This window comes from Lagopus muta, chromosome 1 (genome assembly GCF_023343835.1).
Source record: "Lagopus muta isolate bLagMut1 chromosome 1, bLagMut1 primary, whole genome shotgun sequence".
Lineage (NCBI taxonomy): Eukaryota > Metazoa > Chordata > Aves > Galliformes > Phasianidae > Lagopus > Lagopus muta.
In genome coordinates, this window is record NC_064433.1 from 165,854,560 (window position 1) to 165,873,368 (window position 18,809).

At 39.9% G+C, this 18,809-nt stretch overlaps 1 protein-coding gene across 1 annotated transcript in view; it reads left to right on the top strand.

The window, feature by feature from the left end:
- GTF2F2 (general transcription factor IIF subunit 2) overlaps window positions 1–18,755 on the top strand; it is a 90,774-nt gene extending 72,019 nt beyond the window's left edge. The window contains exons 8-10 of the mRNA XM_048964266.1: window positions 2,392–2,491; window positions 10,729–10,872; window positions 17,887–18,755. Coding sequence (XP_048820223.1) covers window positions 2,392–2,491; window positions 10,729–10,872; window positions 17,887–18,006 — 364 coding nt within the window. The 3' untranslated portion in view covers window positions 18,007–18,755. The remainder of the gene's footprint in view (window positions 1–2,391; window positions 2,492–10,728; window positions 10,873–17,886) is intronic.
- Window positions 18,756–18,809: the final 54 nt, after the last annotated feature.

Below are 18,809 nucleotides of genomic sequence, written 5' to 3' on the forward strand. Positions count from 1 at the left end.
TACAGCGCTTGATCAGCTTGGAACAGGAAGAAAAGTCAGCACTGTGCCGTTAGGCAGTTTTCTATAGATGAGATCTATAGATTATAATTTGCAAACCACTGGCGCAAGTAGAAGAGATTTTGAAGTACAACACTGATATGTCTGAAATTTCCATCTGAGACACATACGTTTGTAGCTGAAATATTTGTTAGTTGGTACATGTAGAATCATAGAATGGCCTGGGTTGAAAAGGACCACAATGCTCATCCAGTTTCAACCCCCTGCTATGTGCAGGGTCACCAACCAGCAGACCAGGCTGCCCAGAGCCACATCCAGCCTGGCCTTGAATGCCTGCAGGCATGGGGCATCCACAGCCTCCTTGGGCAACCTGTTCCAGTGCTTCACCACCCTCTGTGTGAAAAATTTCCTCCTAATATCTAACCTAAACCTCCCCTGTCTCAGTTTAAAACCATTCCCCCTTATTCTATCAATGCCCACCCTCATAAACAACCATTCCCCCTCTTGTTTATACGCTCCCTTCAAGTACTAGAAGGCCACAATGAGGTCTCCCCAGACCCTTGTAGATCTTTCAGAACTTTTCTGTCATTTCACAAACTCAGAATTCCATTTTTACATTGTAGGATTTCAGCCTGTTTCCTAAGCATGCAGAATGTTTTTGTTTGCTTTGTGTATTGCGTTCTGGGGAGCTGCACATGTTAGGTGTAACTCCAGTGCCATCAGTCTTTGGAAGTCTCTGAGAAATGCAGTAGTTGTACACATACGGTTTTCTATTCTTCTAAAAATCAGCAGTTGGCAAGTTAAAATAAAAACACAGAAATGAATACTATGCCTAGCAAATAGTTTGGAGTGGAAAATGTCAAGAAAGAAATTGCTGGAATTCTCCTGTGCAAAGAGAAGGAGAGCAAAGATTAATTTATGGAAGCTGCACTGAAATGAGTGATGAAATTTCCTGTGCTGTAATTTTAAAATGCCAGAACTGCAGGAGCCCTTTAGCATTCAGCGGTATGAAGTTCATCACAGGTTCTAGGCTAAAGAGTTATCAATTATTTTCATGCTTAAATATCTAATTTATGATGAATTTAGAGGGGGGGGGTTGATGCTACCATTATAAAGCATTTTCTTCCGAGAAAATGTGTTCAAGCCGTATTTGCAGTATTCTGTCATGTAATTACAGAAGGGCTGATATTCTTTGGCTGTTTTCCTGAAGTAAGAACAAAGAATAAAGCCACACTACATAGCCAAGATTATATTAAAAAATAAAAATGAGGAGAAGATTTGGAGAAAATATAGGCGTTTAGCTTTCCTGTAGTGTCTGTTCCTCTTTGTGGAAGTTAAATGTTTAGGAGACCTTTGGTAATGAGATCACTAAAATCTTTAAAATTGTTTAATTAGATTGGCCAGAAGACAAGCACCTGTGATAAAAACTTGTACCTTTATGGGCTAGAATGGTGGTAAAAAATGTTCACCACTCATTTAACTTCAGATTGATTTACTTTCAAGCTAAGAAGAAGACACGCTTCATTTGGACAGAAGGCATCAATGTACCTTCTGATTTAGAAATCTAGAATACAAGGCACTGCATTGTACTTAAGGATAATAAAACTATAGAACAAATGACATGTTTGCAAAAATTCAGAAGGAAACAGGCAGATACATATCTACATACATATGGGACAAAACTACACAGTTCAGCAGTACGAGCTATATATGAAGGAAGATTGATTTTATTTCCTATTTACTGTACCTAGAGATGAACTTAACAGAGTATATTAAACCTCTGCACTTTTCTAATCTTTCCCAAACCATATTCAAGGTCACCATTTGACAGCGGTTTCTTTGAGACATGATTGTGCATTGGTTTGAACCTGTGTGGATTTCTTTGTCTTCGTGTCTTTAAAAGTACACTTCAAATGGTTATTTGTGCTTTGATGCTCTATTATGGCAAAAGAAATCTTCATTTTTACATTAAAATGTCTAAGAGAAGGTCATTTTCACTGTTGTCTGAGTATTGATAGAAGTAAATCAAAAGCTTTTCCAGCCCTCAGTTGAGTAAGCTGGGAAATTTGACATTCATTTCCATTGATTTTGATCATTTTTAAAAGCAAGGGCTTTTATTACACGTGTCAGACTTTTGAAGTCTCTGTTCAGACAGAACTTTTAGTATCATCCCTTCACAGTTGCTTGGTTTTCAGTACTTCAGTATCTTCAGTAACATCTAATGTCCTTGCTTTCCTCAAGCAAAAAGAGCAGGAAAAGGTTCAAAAGAGTGAATTATTTGTTTGCAGCTCACCTCTGATAAGAGGTGGTTCATACTTGCAGATTTTTATAATTCATTTTGCTTGTGTGCTTGTGCAAAGTTTTTATTAATTCTATTTTTCTTTTCTTTTAAAGATTTCAGATAGAGGAATCTTCTAAACCTGTAAGGTTATCACAGCAACTGGACAAAGCAGTAACCACCAATTATAAACCTGTGGCTAATCATCAATATAATGTAAGTAGCTTTGAATACTTTCACATTTTCTCCTAACCAGGCTCCAGGCTCCACAATTGCAGTGCTGCTGTCATCACTCCAGTCTTTCTGTAGCCCTGTTGCTCACAGTAGGACACAGTGTTTGGAGATCTTCCACGTTATGTTGTTTCTCCCAAGGTTTTTCTTCTGGGAATCTTCCTTCTGCCTCAAGAGCCACATCACCTTTGGGGTTAAGGTCTGCCCATTCTTACCTTCACATGTTACCTGCTAGAAGGCAAACTGCCTTTACTCAAACCTTCTCTAATGTCTTGATTGTGTTCTTCCTCTAGTCTTTTTTTGAAATATAAAGTTTGGGGATAAAAAGCAATTCTGCCTTAGTGCAGTAAAACACTCCTTTGAGACAAATAAAATACCACATGGAGGTGGGTAAAAAAGACATGAAATGAATCTTTATTTTCTAGTCCTTTGCTGGAACTGAGTAGGAAAGAATAACAGCTGGTAATTTTTCACAGTTTCATACCTTCATAGTACGTGTTATTTGCATCATTAGCTTTGTCAATATTACACCCACGCTGCTGTTCCAGATCAGTTGATGTACATACAAACTATAATGTCCTTTTCCTTAAAGATCCTCTTTGAGTAATTTGTATGTATGCATATATAATCACTGTTACTGTTGAATGTGAGGAATGTTAAGTCATGCTAAAAGTGAGTCAGTGTGTTAGTCACTTAAACTTTTACACTTTTTATTAAGATTTTATTTACATAAAACAAATGACAATATGCTGGCTGATATTTAAGCATTATTCTGAAATGTCTATTTCTACAGAACCCAAAATAATCATTTCTCTCCCTCATGGGACTGTTCTGTAGTAGTTACTGTTGAAAGTCTGATCTATAGATAGATGATCGTAGCAATATAGCTATTTCAGTTAGGGGAATGACATTTAATCAAAATAGTCACACTGTTATATCCTGCTATGTAATTGCAATTTCATATGAGTATAGTCTTGTGTAAGGTTTGAGCAATATAACCAGGATTTCACAAGGCCTCTTAAAAAAGTTATGGTTTTCTTGTGTACTGATTGTAACTCAGTCATCTTCTTGGGAGTTTATGAGGAATGAATGAACACCTACTGAAATAAGAAAGGATAAAACTTCCTGAAGGGAGAAGTGATAGAATATTGTGGGACATAGATATGACTGCTCCTAAATGAACATACAGATGGAAGGAAGAGGGAGAAAAATTACCTGTAGAGGGGAAATAGTGACAGCTTGTTTGACTACCAGTTCTGTCTTTAGTAAGTGATTGCTTTTTCTGCAAAATAAATACATCTACCTTTTCCCTAGAAGAATTTGCTATTCCATTAGAATATATGCCATGATTACAGCTTAGCTTTTCTTCTCTGAGGAAGGGACCTTCATTTTCTCTGTATCTACAAGTGGTGCTTATGTCTACACGGTTGCAATATTAATGTTCTTGCAGCTGCTGGAATCTTTCTGTGACTTAATTATTGTTCATACTACAGCAGAAAAGTTCTCTAGGCCCTGCTGGGTCATCCCTCCATCACTTTCAGATCACTTCTTTCAGCAGAAACTGGATAATATGTCAGTCATTATACATGCAACAGACATAATTATTTTAAATATAGTTAGTGTAAAATAGAGTATTTATGACCTTGCAAGAACAAAATAATTGATTTTATCCTTTTGCTGTTCTGAAGTACGGAGTCATTTTTTAAACACAAAGTGAGAAGAGTTTTCTTTGAGAACTCCCTGTTCACCTTTTCTCTTACTTTGGAGGTTGGTATTCGTATTCCAAGAGATAGAAAAGCTTTCTGAGTCTTTTTTCCCAGCTTAGCGATAGATACTGTGGATTTACTTTGCACGTAGGTACGGATAAATGTTGATAGCTAGCTAGGTATAATTGTTTCCTTTCCAAGGCAGTATTTAGAATAACAAATGACATTTATGTCAGATTCTTGAAAACAGATGCTAAAAACAATGCTTCTTACTTAGTAATCATCAGGAGTAGGTGGAGGAGAATCTTAAAAAGGTAGGATTAAGTCCTTGCTCATATATTCCCAACATTTCCATTCATCTCCATCCTACATAAACAGGCAGAACTGCTTGTAAGCCTTGAACTGGCCCTCAGGGCACCTGCAAAAACTTCCTGGAAACAAAATGACTTCTGCCTCTGGGGTATTTTATTACTTCCCAAGACCATTGTTTCATCTTGTAATTGGTCTTGGTACTGTCGCATGCACTCACATCCATTGAAAGTGATGCATGGAAGAGGCAGTCATGCATGCATGACTGGCAACTCATGGACAGAATAGAGACTTGTGAGAAGACATCAGCAAAGTAAGAGTAAATGGGTGAGCAGCAGGGCTTCCAATTACTCATGCATGCATGCAAAAGCACTACTTGAACATGCTGGCCTGTTTTTCACCTCAGTCAGTCTGTGGAATGTTTTGTTGACAGTGGTGGCTGTCTGGAGCCACGTAGTGAGCTCATAGATTAATAGACACAGATTTAAGAAGGGAAGCTTTGCATTTGACCAGCTGAGCTCCACTTCTGTATTGCATGGTGTGGTTTCCATTGCTTTGCATAGGACTAAAATCTCTGTTTTTCAGTCAATAGGGCAACGCACCGGAATTGTTTTGTTGATTATCAAGCAATTTGTTAGATAAAAAAGAGTAATAACAGTAAAAAGGATATAAGACCTTTTAAAACATATTTCTAACATCTTCAGATGAAACTTTAAATTTAGTTTTGCTTTATAATGCCTTATCTATGATTTTTACATTGTCTGTCTAACAAAGAGGTGTAATACTTTGCTCTCCTACTAATTATACCTTCAAGAAGGCAATTTTGGCAGCTTTTCAGCAAGTTGAGCAACATACTGTGATGATAAACAAAGAGAAATTGATTCCTGTATGAAGTCTTGCAGGGATAAACTAACAACTTCTACATTTGGCAGCTTGTTCTAAAATGATCCGTCCTTGAAATCAAATCATATTTCAATGCTCTTTAAATTTGAAAACTACACAGTTTTAAATAAATCTAATTATTTTCCAATGTACATATATTCTGTCATATGGCTCTCAGAAAGTGTTTTAAGTCTATTTTGTTAAACATCTTGTTAGCAAAGAGAATAGAAGGGGAAAAAATGAAAGAATGCATTGTAACTTGCTATAAACAGTGTATTCACAAGGCGAAAGAAGAAAATGGCAGCTGAAACAATGTGGTTTTCTTTTAAACACACTTCACAATGTGCTCAGTGTTTCTAAACAACAGTGGTGGCTGTTGCTGAAGCTGGAGGTAATGCTGGAGTGTTGCTAATTAAAACACAGGCAGCTGAGACACCTTGCAAATAACTTGTTTTCAGCAAAGGGAGAGTTAGGTCATCAGTTTTGTATGTGAGTAGGTTTTATACATTAATGAATGAAGACTTTGTATTTTTATAGGGAAACCAAACACTTCCACATGGTTTGCTTTGGAGAATCAGGAGGCTGTAAAATAAAAATTCCTACTGGGGAAGAGTTGCTGAGTCACAAAAAATAATGGAGAAAGAGGAATGCTGAGCAGCACAATTTACAGCAAAAACAGATCGTTCAGTTTAAAATACCACTTCATGTTGTTCTATAGGAAGACTTTTACTCATGTTCGTATTTAATTCCTAGTCACGAAATGACCCTGTCAGAGACCTTGCATCAGTAAAGGCAGCTTTGAGAATTTCCTTCCTGTTACTTTTTTCCTTTGTGTAGGAAACATCAATTTTAAAATTAATGTTGTTTTTTTTCTCCACATGGAGAGAGTTGTAGCTGAGCACATTTTCACTATACTTCATTTGAAGAGGCACAAATGGTACTGTGACTTTTTTCATTATTTTTAGAGATTGTTTTGGAAGTCACCGTATCTTTCCTTATCGCTCCATGTTATTTACTCATTATTCCTGCAGCCCTACCACGTACAGGATGAACAACCTCAATGCCCGGCTCTTGTTCTTGGTCCTTAAAAACAAGCCAGAAACCAGAAAAAGATGGGATTGTTTTCTTCCATCACTTCAGCTTGACCTTCCTACTTGAGGAGGTTGCAGCTTGATTCTTTTTATTCTTTGTGTTTTTATTCTTTGTGTTCCTTTTATTTTTGTTTCTGGGGAGGTAGAAAATCACTGAAGGGTTGGGAAGAGCAGACATAATAGCTGCTTCTGTAGCAGAGCCATGCAGTCTGTAATCTTTCACACCACATCTTTCAGCTGTTGTACTTTTAACTCAGAGAGAAGTTACTATCCCCAAAACCAAGTACAGAGGCCTTTACACTGGAAAGTGACCTCAGGTGTTATACAGGAAACCAGAACTCAGTCAAGCATTGAAAATAAAAATGCCTTCATCTCTCATACCATTTCTCTGGACTTGACCTCTGATGTATCAGAAGCTTGTCTGGCAACAAATTTAAAGCTGGATAATTCTTCTCTTCCTCTTGTAATAGATTACTCTGCATGCATTGAAAACGTTAGTAATGTTGGCATGCGCCAGTGTCTTAAATGTAGTAGGGCTCTATGGACAATACAGTGCAGTGTTGTTTGCCAATGCCAGCAGCTGCACAGAAAAACTAGAAAATGTTTTGAATCCCCAGTCAGAGAAGGCTGAAAAGTCAGGCTCAAGAAAGCTGGATCTTTGAAGAAGACCCAGTAAAAGTGCAGTTCCTTCTTTCCTTTTATGTTGAAGGAAACATACGATAAATCCTACAGGACGATTCCTGTGCTTGACTGTGAACTACCAAAGGGAAAAAAATCTGAAACAGTTTTCAGTCAAAGAACAAAAAATATCTGATGTACACAACTACATTTGCTTGTTTTTGGTAATATTTGGGTTGCTGTTTACTCGTTTTCTTCTTAAAACCTAGTATAACGTGGTACTGTCTCTACCTTGGTGTCTTTCCATGTAAAGATGATACTGCCACACTTTGTGGTGATCTTACTCATTAAGAAGCACTTCCAATTTCATTACTTATGACAGTGGGTTGTTTCCATCAGCTTTCTCCAGCTTACAAAGCAAAGATTTTTAATACAAATAATACTAGAAAATAGAAACCAAAATTGTACTTGTAGATGTAAATACAGTCTCTTAACCAGACAGTTTAATGGAATTCTGATCATTACAGCTACTTCTTGATGTTAGAATGAAGTATGAACTAGACTGTAGTCTGGGATGTCACATATTAATGTATTTAAGACCAAAGGGATGACTGTCATACTGCAGTAAATCCCAAATGCATGTCTTAAAGCATGCATATCTCATTTTCCTCAATATGCACAACTTATAGTGGCAAGTCCCTATGGTTATGCACTGAGTTAGGACTTGACAGTGGTAGCTGCATAATTCATAGATGCTTCCTGTGGAGAGATGATTACTCTGACAGGAAAAATATTTCATATATCATCATGTATCTTATGAAGTGCTGACATGAGCCAAACGTACATCAAAAGCTGACCACTGTCAGAGATGTCAAAGATAAGATGCGTGAACATTTTAGCAATCAATCTGTCAGTTTAGTGTGCTGTTTATCTTGCAGGTAGCAGAAAGGGCCAGCAGTCTCACCTATGTTGTGTTTTATCCTATGTTTCATGCAACCAAAGACAAGTCTCCTCCTACTTTCTACTCTTCATGCTCACTAGCAGAACTTGGAGAAGTGCTGTAGGCCATAGTAGACTCATAGAATTCTAGCACAGTTGAGGCTGGCAGGGCCCTCTGGGTCCCTCTGCTCCATCCCCTGTCCCAGCAGGGACACCCAGAGCAGGGTGCCCAGGGCCACGTCCAGGCGGCTCTGGGACATCCCCAGGGAGGAGACCCCACAGCCTGTGGGCAGCCTGTGCCAGTGCTCCGTCACTGCACAGCACAGAAGGGCTCCTGATGTTCAGAGGGAACCTCCTGTGCTCCAGTTTGTGCCCATGGCCTCTGGTCCTGGTGCTGGGCACCAATGACAGAGCCTGGCTGCAGCCTCTGACACTTTCCCGCAGGGATTTATGGACACTGATGAGATCCCCCTGAGCCTCCTCTTCTCCAGCCGAGCAGTCCTAGCTCTCTCATCTCTCCTCATGGAAGAGGTGATTCAGGCCCTTTCCCATTTTGGTATCCCTTCATTGGACTCACTGCAGACTTCTAGACGAATGAGATTTTCCCTGCCCCTCCAAATTCCATGTAAATATATCAGCAGAGAATTGGCCAGCTGTTTTGCTAGCGGAGCTGCAAGGCAGATAACTCTGAGTACATCCCTGGAAAAGATTTCAGCCTTACAGCCAGAAGAACATTGTCATTCTATAAGCTATGTAGTTATTTTCTAATATATTAATGGATCCTGGCTGTATCTTGTTTTGGTAGTTTTGCAGTATTGTGAGACTGTGCCAAGAGAAAAAAGAAATTGAATCCACGATGGAGTTTCCAAAGCTTACAATTGAAATCTTTCCAAGGTCAACAGGCAACCCTAATGATTAGTCTGCTGGACTTTTAAAAGCAGCAAATATTTTTGACAAACTGTTATTTGTAGCAGGGGCAATGTCCTACATTTATGTTGTGGTCTAGTTTCTGTGCTGTGTAGCAGTCCTGTTCCAGATAACAGCAACCAAGATGATGTACATAAAGCTGTTCTACTTGTTGTTACAATTTACTACCATTACAAAGTTATTGCTGTTTTGTAGGTTTTTTTTGTTTTTTTTTTTTTTTTTTGTTTTTTTTTTTAAATACAGAGACTCAAGATTTAAATAATTGCACCAAAATGTATCAGTGGATGAAAATTAATTGAATTAGATAGGCTGTATCTTTTATAGCACTAATATATACTTGGAAAAACAGTCAAGTATTTGAATGCCTAAGCTTCCCTCCAGGTTTTTAGCTGAAGGAACACCCTTCAAGTTACAGATTGGAAGCAATTGCTCTACATTCATTTGGTAATGAAGTCTGTTTCAGAATTTGAAAGGGAAAGGTGTCTCTGTCCGGAGACCTGTGAACAAGAGCAAAAGTAGTAACAGGCTTTAGCCTCTTTGAGACAGATAGCAAGAGACAGCCTATTATCAATCAGAAAGAAGAAGGGAGTTAGCTGGCAATGAAGTACAGGAAAAATGTGGAATGAAATTAATATCTCCTGTCAAAAAGATGATTTTCAGTCTCCAGTAGAACTGTCAATTTTCATCTGTAGGCTTCCTCTCTGAAAAACTTCCTTCAGGATCAGGTTTGAGACATCAGAGGAGAGATGCCACTTGTATGAAATTATCCCACAGGCAACCACGTCTTTATCCAGTGCACAAGTTCTGTTCTGCTGTGTCATGCTGCTTTTCATAGACTTTGCTTGAAAGCACCTACTGATCATGTGAAATGCAGTACTATTCTGGGGAGTTTGATGGCTTTCTGCTATTTAGGATGTTTTTGAGGGTGAATGGGGTAATTATGGGCAAATTCTGCCATTGGTGCTCAGTAGTGTCTGTTATTGCTTTGATGTATGCTGGTTTGTGCAAGTCTTGCTTCTGATGATGAAGTTGGTGAAACACAAAAAGCATTTTTAGTGGTTGGATAAAAGTTTCTGCAAAAATATATGGCTAACTTGCATAGATTGTAACAATTAAACATGTTTAATATATATCCTAAAATAGGATGATACGTGATGATGAGGGCCTGTACTTGCTTAGAGTTTTAGTTTCAGACAACAGTAAGTTTGTTCATGTTACTCAGAGTTCTGTTTTCCTATTTGTGGAGTAATTGTCTCAAATGCCATTTCTGGAACGGATGAGGCAATGTCCAAAGAGCAGCTAAGCATGCCTAGAGCAGGTGATGTCTATGGTCATGGTGCAGCTGTGTTGCTCTGTGGATTTTCATGAGCGTGGCAATTTGGAGGTTGTTTATTGTTATTTTATCAACAGAGGTGGAACAAAAGCACTGGCTCAGTTTGGATGCTTGTACTAATATTAATTCTCCCTTCAGGTTTGGGCACATCATGCAGGCTTTGCTTCTGGTGTTTTGGTTTGTTTGTTTGTTTTTAAAGCAGAGATACATATCTGAAAAGCTCGCTGTGCAAGGACATAATGCTTAGTTTATGTTCATAGAGGAATATTTGAGTGCTCAAAAGAAAAATTTTCAGATAAAAAGCACTGAACAGTGTTTTATTATTACGTAGAGATTTTGGTGTCTTAATATTCAGTGCTGAGAATCACATGGTTTTACATATGAATGTATTTAAAATGTTTTGCATCTCATTAACAGATTGAATATGAAAAGAAAAAGAAAGAAGATGGAAAACGGGCTCGAGCTGATAAACAACAAGTATTGGACATGCTCTTTTCAGCCTTTGAGAAACATCAGTATTACAACATTAAAGACCTGGTGGACATAACCAAACAGCCAGTGGTATGTACTAGTAGTCTTCTAATATAAGCATTTTCAGTAGTTAACATTATGTTTACTTTCCATATCCAGAAAATAGTTTAATGCACACTGTATGCATTTGAAACAAATCTCTCAGTGGTTTTTTTTGCAACTAATGGAAATCAGCAGCTTTTAAGTGCGCCCTTATTGAACTGCATAGGATACAAAGCATTGCAGTGAGTAAACTTTTGAGAGAGGTGGTTTGAGTAACTTACCTGATCTCTTGTTTATTTAGGTTCTCTTCAATACTAGAAACCAAATTCTGTAATGCTTCCGTGTCTTCTGTGAATATTATTTCTCTAAGTAGTTCATGCTAGGAACTTGAGCATTATGTCAGCACCTGCAGAAGCTCTTAATTTCCTTTACAAATAGAAGAAATCTTAGAGTAGAGAGGGTTTGAGTGTCTGTTTTGATTTTCTTAAAGACTTCTTTGGATACACAAACAAGAAAAGCATGAAGACCTACACTCACGTGGTGGTTGTGCTAATCTTCAGTGTTTGCCAGCTCCTTTCTCTGTCAACACAAACTTCACAGTTCTTTCCCTTCTTCTACTCTTCAGGCTTTCCTTATAGACCAGGATACAGTGAGGGGATACTGCAACAGACAAAATGGGTAATTTTTGCTTGCTTACCAAATGCTGCTGTAGCTCTTGAGGAAATGGGATGGCAGGTCAGGAAATTGTATAGCTGATTCTTTTGTTTCCTGTCTCCTGGCTTCATTGCAGATGGGCACACAGAGGAGATAAAGTTCTAGCACAATAAAATTAGAAGTGTTTGCAGAAGCTGTGTGGCTATTTGGTAGGACTAGCAAAATCTGTTTTCCTATGATCTGTATCACCTTAGCCTCACCCACAGTCATGCTCCAAACACCTGCCCATGCTCCTGATGTTTAGTTTGAAACTGTCCTTCTTTTATTCATCAGTGGCTTCCATTGAACAGCGCTTGTAGCATCTGTTGTTGCCTGTTTTCCACTGTGGATATGAGGGTATCTTTTGTACTTTGGATGTTTTTTACTGTTGACTTTGATGTCTCTCTACAACCCTGCTGAGTTTTCAGAAGACTTAGGGAAACTTAATTGTGTTTAAGATCAAATGGAGCTACAATTTCAAAAGTTAACAGAGCTAAAGCAGAAAAAGGAACAGTGATAGCTGGAAAAAAATAGAAAAGTAGAAAAAAATACTTCTCTGCAAAAGAATAGAGGGAGAATAGAAATGCTTACCAGTTTTGCTCATTTGATGGTTAAGATAAGTGGATCAGTACCAGTGATTTGTATAGTATAAGGTACACAGTGCGTTCAGTCAAGAAACTGCACAAAGATGTTTCCCAGTTCAAATACATGTAGGTTCACAGTATTGTAGTAACCTAGAAGAAACTACTTGGATCATGTATCTCTTTCTGCTGTTTCATTGATTTATCTAATGATTCAGCTCCTTATCTGTGTGGCATAGAAGGCTTGCAGCTGATGGAAAAGGAGAAGGAGGAAGGAGGAGGAGAAAGGCATGAAAGCAGTGGCAAGAAATTTTTTTTTCTTAATAAGAGATAGGTGTGACAGTCACTATCTTGATCACTTTCAATGTAAGCTGAAGCAGATTTATCCCATCTAACATGACTTCAGCTAGAAATAGTCTTCTGCAACTCCCACTTAAGCCATGGGGGAACAAAAGTCATCATCTTCCTGCAATGCAGTTTATCTCTGGAATGTACCTGTTGCTCTGCGTCATCTCCAAGGAGCCTGCAAAAGCTGTGCTTCTGACACAAATTTCTTGCAGTTTTGTATTCTGTATTTGCAAAGTACCTCAGGTGAATACTTTTATTATATTTATGATGAATTTGTAAATCTCCCTATGTGTGTCTGCTGTAAATTTATGCTCTTGAATGTGTTCTGCCCGTAGCACGATGCACTGTCTGTGTATGCAGGGTCTGGGTGGCAGCCCCTCTGCTCCTAATTAGCTGAGGGCTCCTGAGATCAGCCAGCTGTTAGACCATTTCCTCAAAGAGGACTGTGCAGTCTCAGTTTCAAACTGTAAGAATTGGGATTTCTTGTTAATTCCCTGGAGGACTTTTGCCTTAGGTGTTGGTGCCCTTACAGCATCCTCACGCTTGGATGCTCTAACTGAATCAAACCCTCTTTCTGGTGCCTTTCTTCTTTCACTGAATAGCCAATATACTGATAAATTCAAAAGTAAAGCTGTGATAATTTCCCAACTGTGTTCCCTTTAAAAACTTCTGTTAGGAGTTGCTGATGGCATTCAGTTCCATTTCAGAACACTACCCATCATCTCCTGCTGCTCAGCCAGTTTTCACTCTGTGCGCGGGTTTCTCTAATGCTGAGGGCTTCAACCTCCAATGTGGAACTTGTATTTCTTACTGAAAATGAAGTATCTGTTCCCAGTGCTCACTGTGACCCAATTGTTCACAGAGCAGCCAGACCTCCTAAGAAAAATCATAAATGCCAACAGGTTGAATAGGCGCACACATGCTGCACAGAGGTTGGCTGTTAATTAATCTCTGCTGAGTGTTCACTGCTTCATTTTCTGTCATAGCGTCTAAGATTTTCTGGATATGTAATTTCTTCTCTGATTTCTAAATGCTGAGGTTATTTTCAGAAGTGAGGGAAAAATGTTGTGGTTGCTGCAGCTCTTGTTGAAATGAATTCCTGGGCGCCTACATCTCTAGAATCATAGAATGGCCTGGGTTGAAAAGAACCACAATGATCATCTAGTTTCAACCCCCCTGCTTCGTGCAGGGTTGCCAACCAGTGGACTCTAACTAATAATATGTAAAATACACTTAAGGGAATCAAAGACTCTGCCAGGAAAGTAATAAATATATTAGGGTATTTTTCTTATGCAGTAGTAAATGTAAATAGTAAATGGAATCCTTGCTGCAGAATATATTGCATCTCTCAGAGGAAGTTGCTGCCATCTTTATTTTGGGATTGTGCAATCACAAAGCAAGTCATTTCTGGATGCAAACTCCTCTTGTTTTGGAGAAGCCTGGTTTTATTTGGCTTTCTTCCTAATTAAAAGTAACAATTTGCAGTATTAGGCAAATCCATTGTCACCTACCCACATGCAAATATGCAGTGCTGCCTAGAAATATTGCTGTAATTCCACATTTGGGCTTAATGGCTGAGAAGGAAATACGCTTTTTGTGTGAGCAGTCAAATAGTTGGAGCATTTGGAACCAGGAAGGAATGGAACCAGTCATCTAATCAGAAACGTAGCTTTTCAAAATAGTGTAGGTTGATTACAGTTTTTTCCTACATTCAGCTTTAAGTAATGGTTATGCTAATTCTGGTTTGATTTTATTTTTTGTTGCAGTTTCAGAAGGGTTTTTAGAGCTTGGAAGTGAATGCCTCCTTCATCTTTTCAAAAATGTTTCAGTTCTGCTGTTAGTTCCTCCACTCGGAGCAGAGATGGCAGATAGTTTCAAACCTCAGTCGCTGCAGGCTTGTACTGCCCTTATTTGTGGCAGAACTGTTATCTCACTCATCACATTGGGTTAATTTGTTCCGTTTTAGTTTTCTGTCTAACTGAAATTCTTGGAAGTCTAGAAAGTTTGAGGCAGGAGTGGCACTGCCTGGGGAACTGCATCTGAAAATGAGCTGAAATTGGAGGCTGTGAGGTGACCTCATTGCAGCCTTTCAGTACCTAAGTGGAGCCTATAAACAGGAGGGGAATCAACTCTTTGAAAGGGTAGATAACAGCAGGACAAGGGGAAATGGTTTTAAACTGAGGGAGGGAAGATTGAGGTTGGATGTCAGGGGGAAGTTCTTTACAGAGAGAGTGGTGAGGTGCTGGCACAGGCTGCCCAGAGAGGCTGTGGATGCCCCATCCCTGGAGGTGTTGAAGGCCAGGTTGGATGGGGCCCTGGGCAGCCTGGTCTGGTACTAAATGGGGAGGTTGGTGGCCCTGCATGTGGCAGGGGGGTTGGAGATCTATGATCCATGAGGTCCCTTCCAGCCCTTGCCATTCTGTATTCTGCGAAATTAAAAGTAACCTTCTGTGAACTGGGTGGAATGGCACGGAGGCATGAAGCACACAGTGTTAGGTGAGATAGGAGATAGATTTCCAAGAAGCAAGTAGTTGTGGCACTCAGTGATATGACTTAGTTGCATGGTGGCGATAGGTTGACAGTTGGTCTCAATGACCTTAAGGCTTTTTCCAGCCTTTATGATTCTGTGATTGATTCTGTGAATCACATCATGCAAAACATCACCCAAAGGCAGTGCCACAAAGGAGCAGCAATTCGCTCACCATGTTGTGCTTCTCCCCATTCCCACCTTGGGACCTGGCTCCCACGCTGCAGGTTCGGTCTCTCAACACAGTAACTGTGTCTTGCTGTGCTTCATGTGACTGGGTGCATTTTGTATTTCATTCTCATGAATCTGTCCACATGGTAGAATTTAACCTTGAATCTGAGCGTATTTCTCCCACCCACGCTGCCATCTATTGAAGTATCTGTTGGTGACACTACCAAAAGCTAATACACGTGCATACACAATGATAGCAAACAAGGCAGTGGATGTGCAAGCATACACATTTACATGCACTCACATAATAGCTTTTCCACCTGCTCTGATCACCTTTAAAAAAAAAACATTCCACAGTAGCAGCATCAGTGTACAGAAATATTCACTGGAACAGGTTGCCCAAGGAGGCTGTGGATGCCCCATCCCTGCAGGCATTCAAGGCCAGGCTGGATGTGGCTCTGGGCAGCCTGGTCTGCTGGTTGGTGACCCTGCACATAGCAGGGGGTTGAAACTGGATGATCAGTGTGGGCCTTTTCAACCCAGGCCATTCTATGATTCTGTGATTCCATGAAAAGTGCTTGCACTTTCACTGCTGTTTTATTGAGCAGATTTGTCGTATGGGCCCAACTGTCAAACAGTGACAGCATCTTTACATCAAGTTGCATTGGGAAGGTGTGTTAGGAGCCTCACACCGATCTCCTGCTGCCACCTGCTGGGCTTTGCATCGTGCGTGCCCCAAAACTGAAGGAAGTCATCCCTGCAGTGAGCAGAAGCACGGCTGCCTCAGGCAAACAGCAGACCCTGAGGAGCTAGTTTGTGCCTGCAGTCCGGTGTGGGCATCTTTCTAATGTGGACAAAGTGATCTTTTAAGCAATCTCATTGCTTTGGGGTGTCTTTTTAAAGGATCGTTTTTGCTACGTGAGCCTTCAATGAAGTATCATTGTTAATGTGGGATCAGGCTATTCTGGGCTCTGTAAATTTTTATGTGTAACTGGAGAGAGAATAACAACAGCTTTCTTGAAAGAAAAAAAAAAAGAACTTTTCTTTTTAGTCACTGCAAATAATTTTCATTTCCCAGTTTTTTCATTTGGCAAAAAATGAACAGAGTGTAAGGAAGGTCCCTGGAGGTGCTTAAGAACCACATGGATGTGGCACTGAGGGATGTGGTCAGTGGGCATGGTGGGGATGGGCTGATGGTTGGGCTGGATGATCTTTGTGGTCTTTTCCAACTTTAGCAACTCTGTGATTCTATGAAGAGATCAGGCAGTTCTTCTTTACTGTCACCAACAAATATTTGCCATTAATGACTTGGAAGATGTTGATATTTTCACTTAGTGTAACTGGAGATACCGAATATACCAGGGTTCCCATAGCTCCCGATCAGTATATGCACTCAGTGAGGATTGAAGTATCTGGACTAAAGCAGTTGTGATTTTAATGTGGAGATTCTTAAACTGTGGCCTGCAGTTGCCATGGTGATCCTCCAAAGTCAGCACTGATAAATATTTAAACAAGCAAGCAGGGAGATGGCTCTTTAAAAAATGCAACAAATTATTGATGTTTATTACAAGGAGGAAAGGAGGGCAATGTTTGTGAGCTGTCTTATGTAAAAGTTTGTGCTACTGGTTATCATAGCTTTACTTTTTTTTTTTCTCCCCTAATTTCCCTGCCTAGTCTTAATATTTGAATATATTAGGAAATTCTCTGGCACCTACTCAACACTTCCCTAAAAACAAGGCAGAAATAAAATGCTGAAAGCTTTGCAAAACAGCTGAAAACCAACAGCTTGAGGCTTTGGTCGGATCAGAATATGACAGCGGGTTTAAAGGTATTGAAAATCCTAATGTAAGGAAGCTGATTCTCCTACTGTAAGCCAGGAGCTTTTAGCTTGGCTTGTGAAACTCCAGCAGGAAGGTCTGTGTGGTAACTGCAACTTACCAAAAGGCACAGTGGCCACATTAAGGCAAGCTGCATGAATTTCATAGCGAAGGTCACAGGGAGCCGTGCAAGGAAAGACACGTGTATGTAGAGGTCAGATGGAGCTGAGAAAAGCCAAGGGCCTGAAATAGGCTTTTATAATGCCTTACTTTGTTGAGACAGTAGCATTGATGTGACTGCACAGGGAGCAAGAGCCAGGAGCATGTCCATAGGGCTGCGGTGACAGAGCCGTGTGACAGCCACCTCCGGGAGTGCTCCTCATGCAGATCTGCCATCTGCCCCATTAACGTCTGGCATGGCAGCAAGCTTCCGAAGCAGAAAGCAAAGCAGCACCCCCACGCCTTCATCACTTAGCAGGAAATGTAGCCGTGCACAGATTTTGAGACCAACTGCATGTCTGACACTTTGGGTACGTTGGGTATGTCTCAGTCATTTGATTTTCCAAGTGTGCCGTTTTTTAGGGTCACTGGATGGAAGAGAATTTGAAATATCAGCAGGTCCTTCCCTTTGTGGGAAAAGGGAGCCTGGACGAGATCACTGAGAACCTCCTCCGACCAAAGCTGGAAAACATCCAGTGATGGGCACTCAACCATGGCCCTGGAGAGGTTGTCCCAGCAACTGACTGCTCCCACTGTAAAAATGTCCCTTACATCAAGATGAAATCTCTCATTGTGCAGCTTGTACCTATTGCCCCTTGTCTTCTCTGTGTTAGCAAAGTCAACGCGATGTGGTGGAAGATTGAACATCAGGTATGAACTGTGGCAGTTGCCTGTCTTTGTAATTTGTTGTCTTGTTTCCTTTCAGATATACTTGAAAGAAATTCTAAGAGAAATAGGCATCTACAACGTGAAGGGGACCCACAAAAACACATGGGAGCTGAAGCCAGAATATAGACATTACCAAGTAGAAGACAAAAGTGATTAAGGAAACTGCTCATGAAGCAAAAGAGAACAACGGAGGAGAGTGATTGCAGTGAGGGAGCTGTCATGGGTTTGCAGACAGGACTGAGCACAGCGTAACTCTGCAAGGTTAAATTTAAATGAAAACAACCAATACTTTGTAATTTTCCTTAGCTCCATTTGTTTTTCAAAGGAATATTTCTTTTAAGTTTCTATAAATGTTTGTCTTTTGACCAAAAAAAATATTTATAGAATAAACTTGGATTAGATTAATCTTTATTAGAAATCTTTTTACGTTCTGACTTGCTTTTTCTTGATAGCTTTGTGGTTCTTCTAAGCCTCAATGACTTGGAAGGGCAACATGTCCCAGAGAAACCTGTAACTTCCTTTTTTTGCATCCAAGTAGAACCAGGTTCATGCTCTCACTTCTGCTGTCATCCTTCAGGACTTCACCTGGAAGGCTCTAAAGTCGTGCAGTGCTTGGTGCACAGACACTGTGCTCCTTTGGCAGTCAGGCTTTAGGAAGAACAGCCAAAACAGTTCATCACAGCCTTGAGACTTCATGGGAACAGATCAGCACAGCTAGAAAACCTTAAAACAAGGGCTATTAGATACACAGTTCTGTGGGAAAGATGAGTCCCTTCTAGGGGACGACTGAGGGAAAAAGAGAACTGTCTGCTAGGTACATCAGGAAATAGATATATCTTATGCTTTTTTTTAGTGTTACCTATGTTTTGTGTTGAAGCATACCAATAAAAGCATTGTTTTAATTTGTACCAAGCAGTGACCTATCTTACTGACTGAAGACATGTCATGATTTAGAAGGTC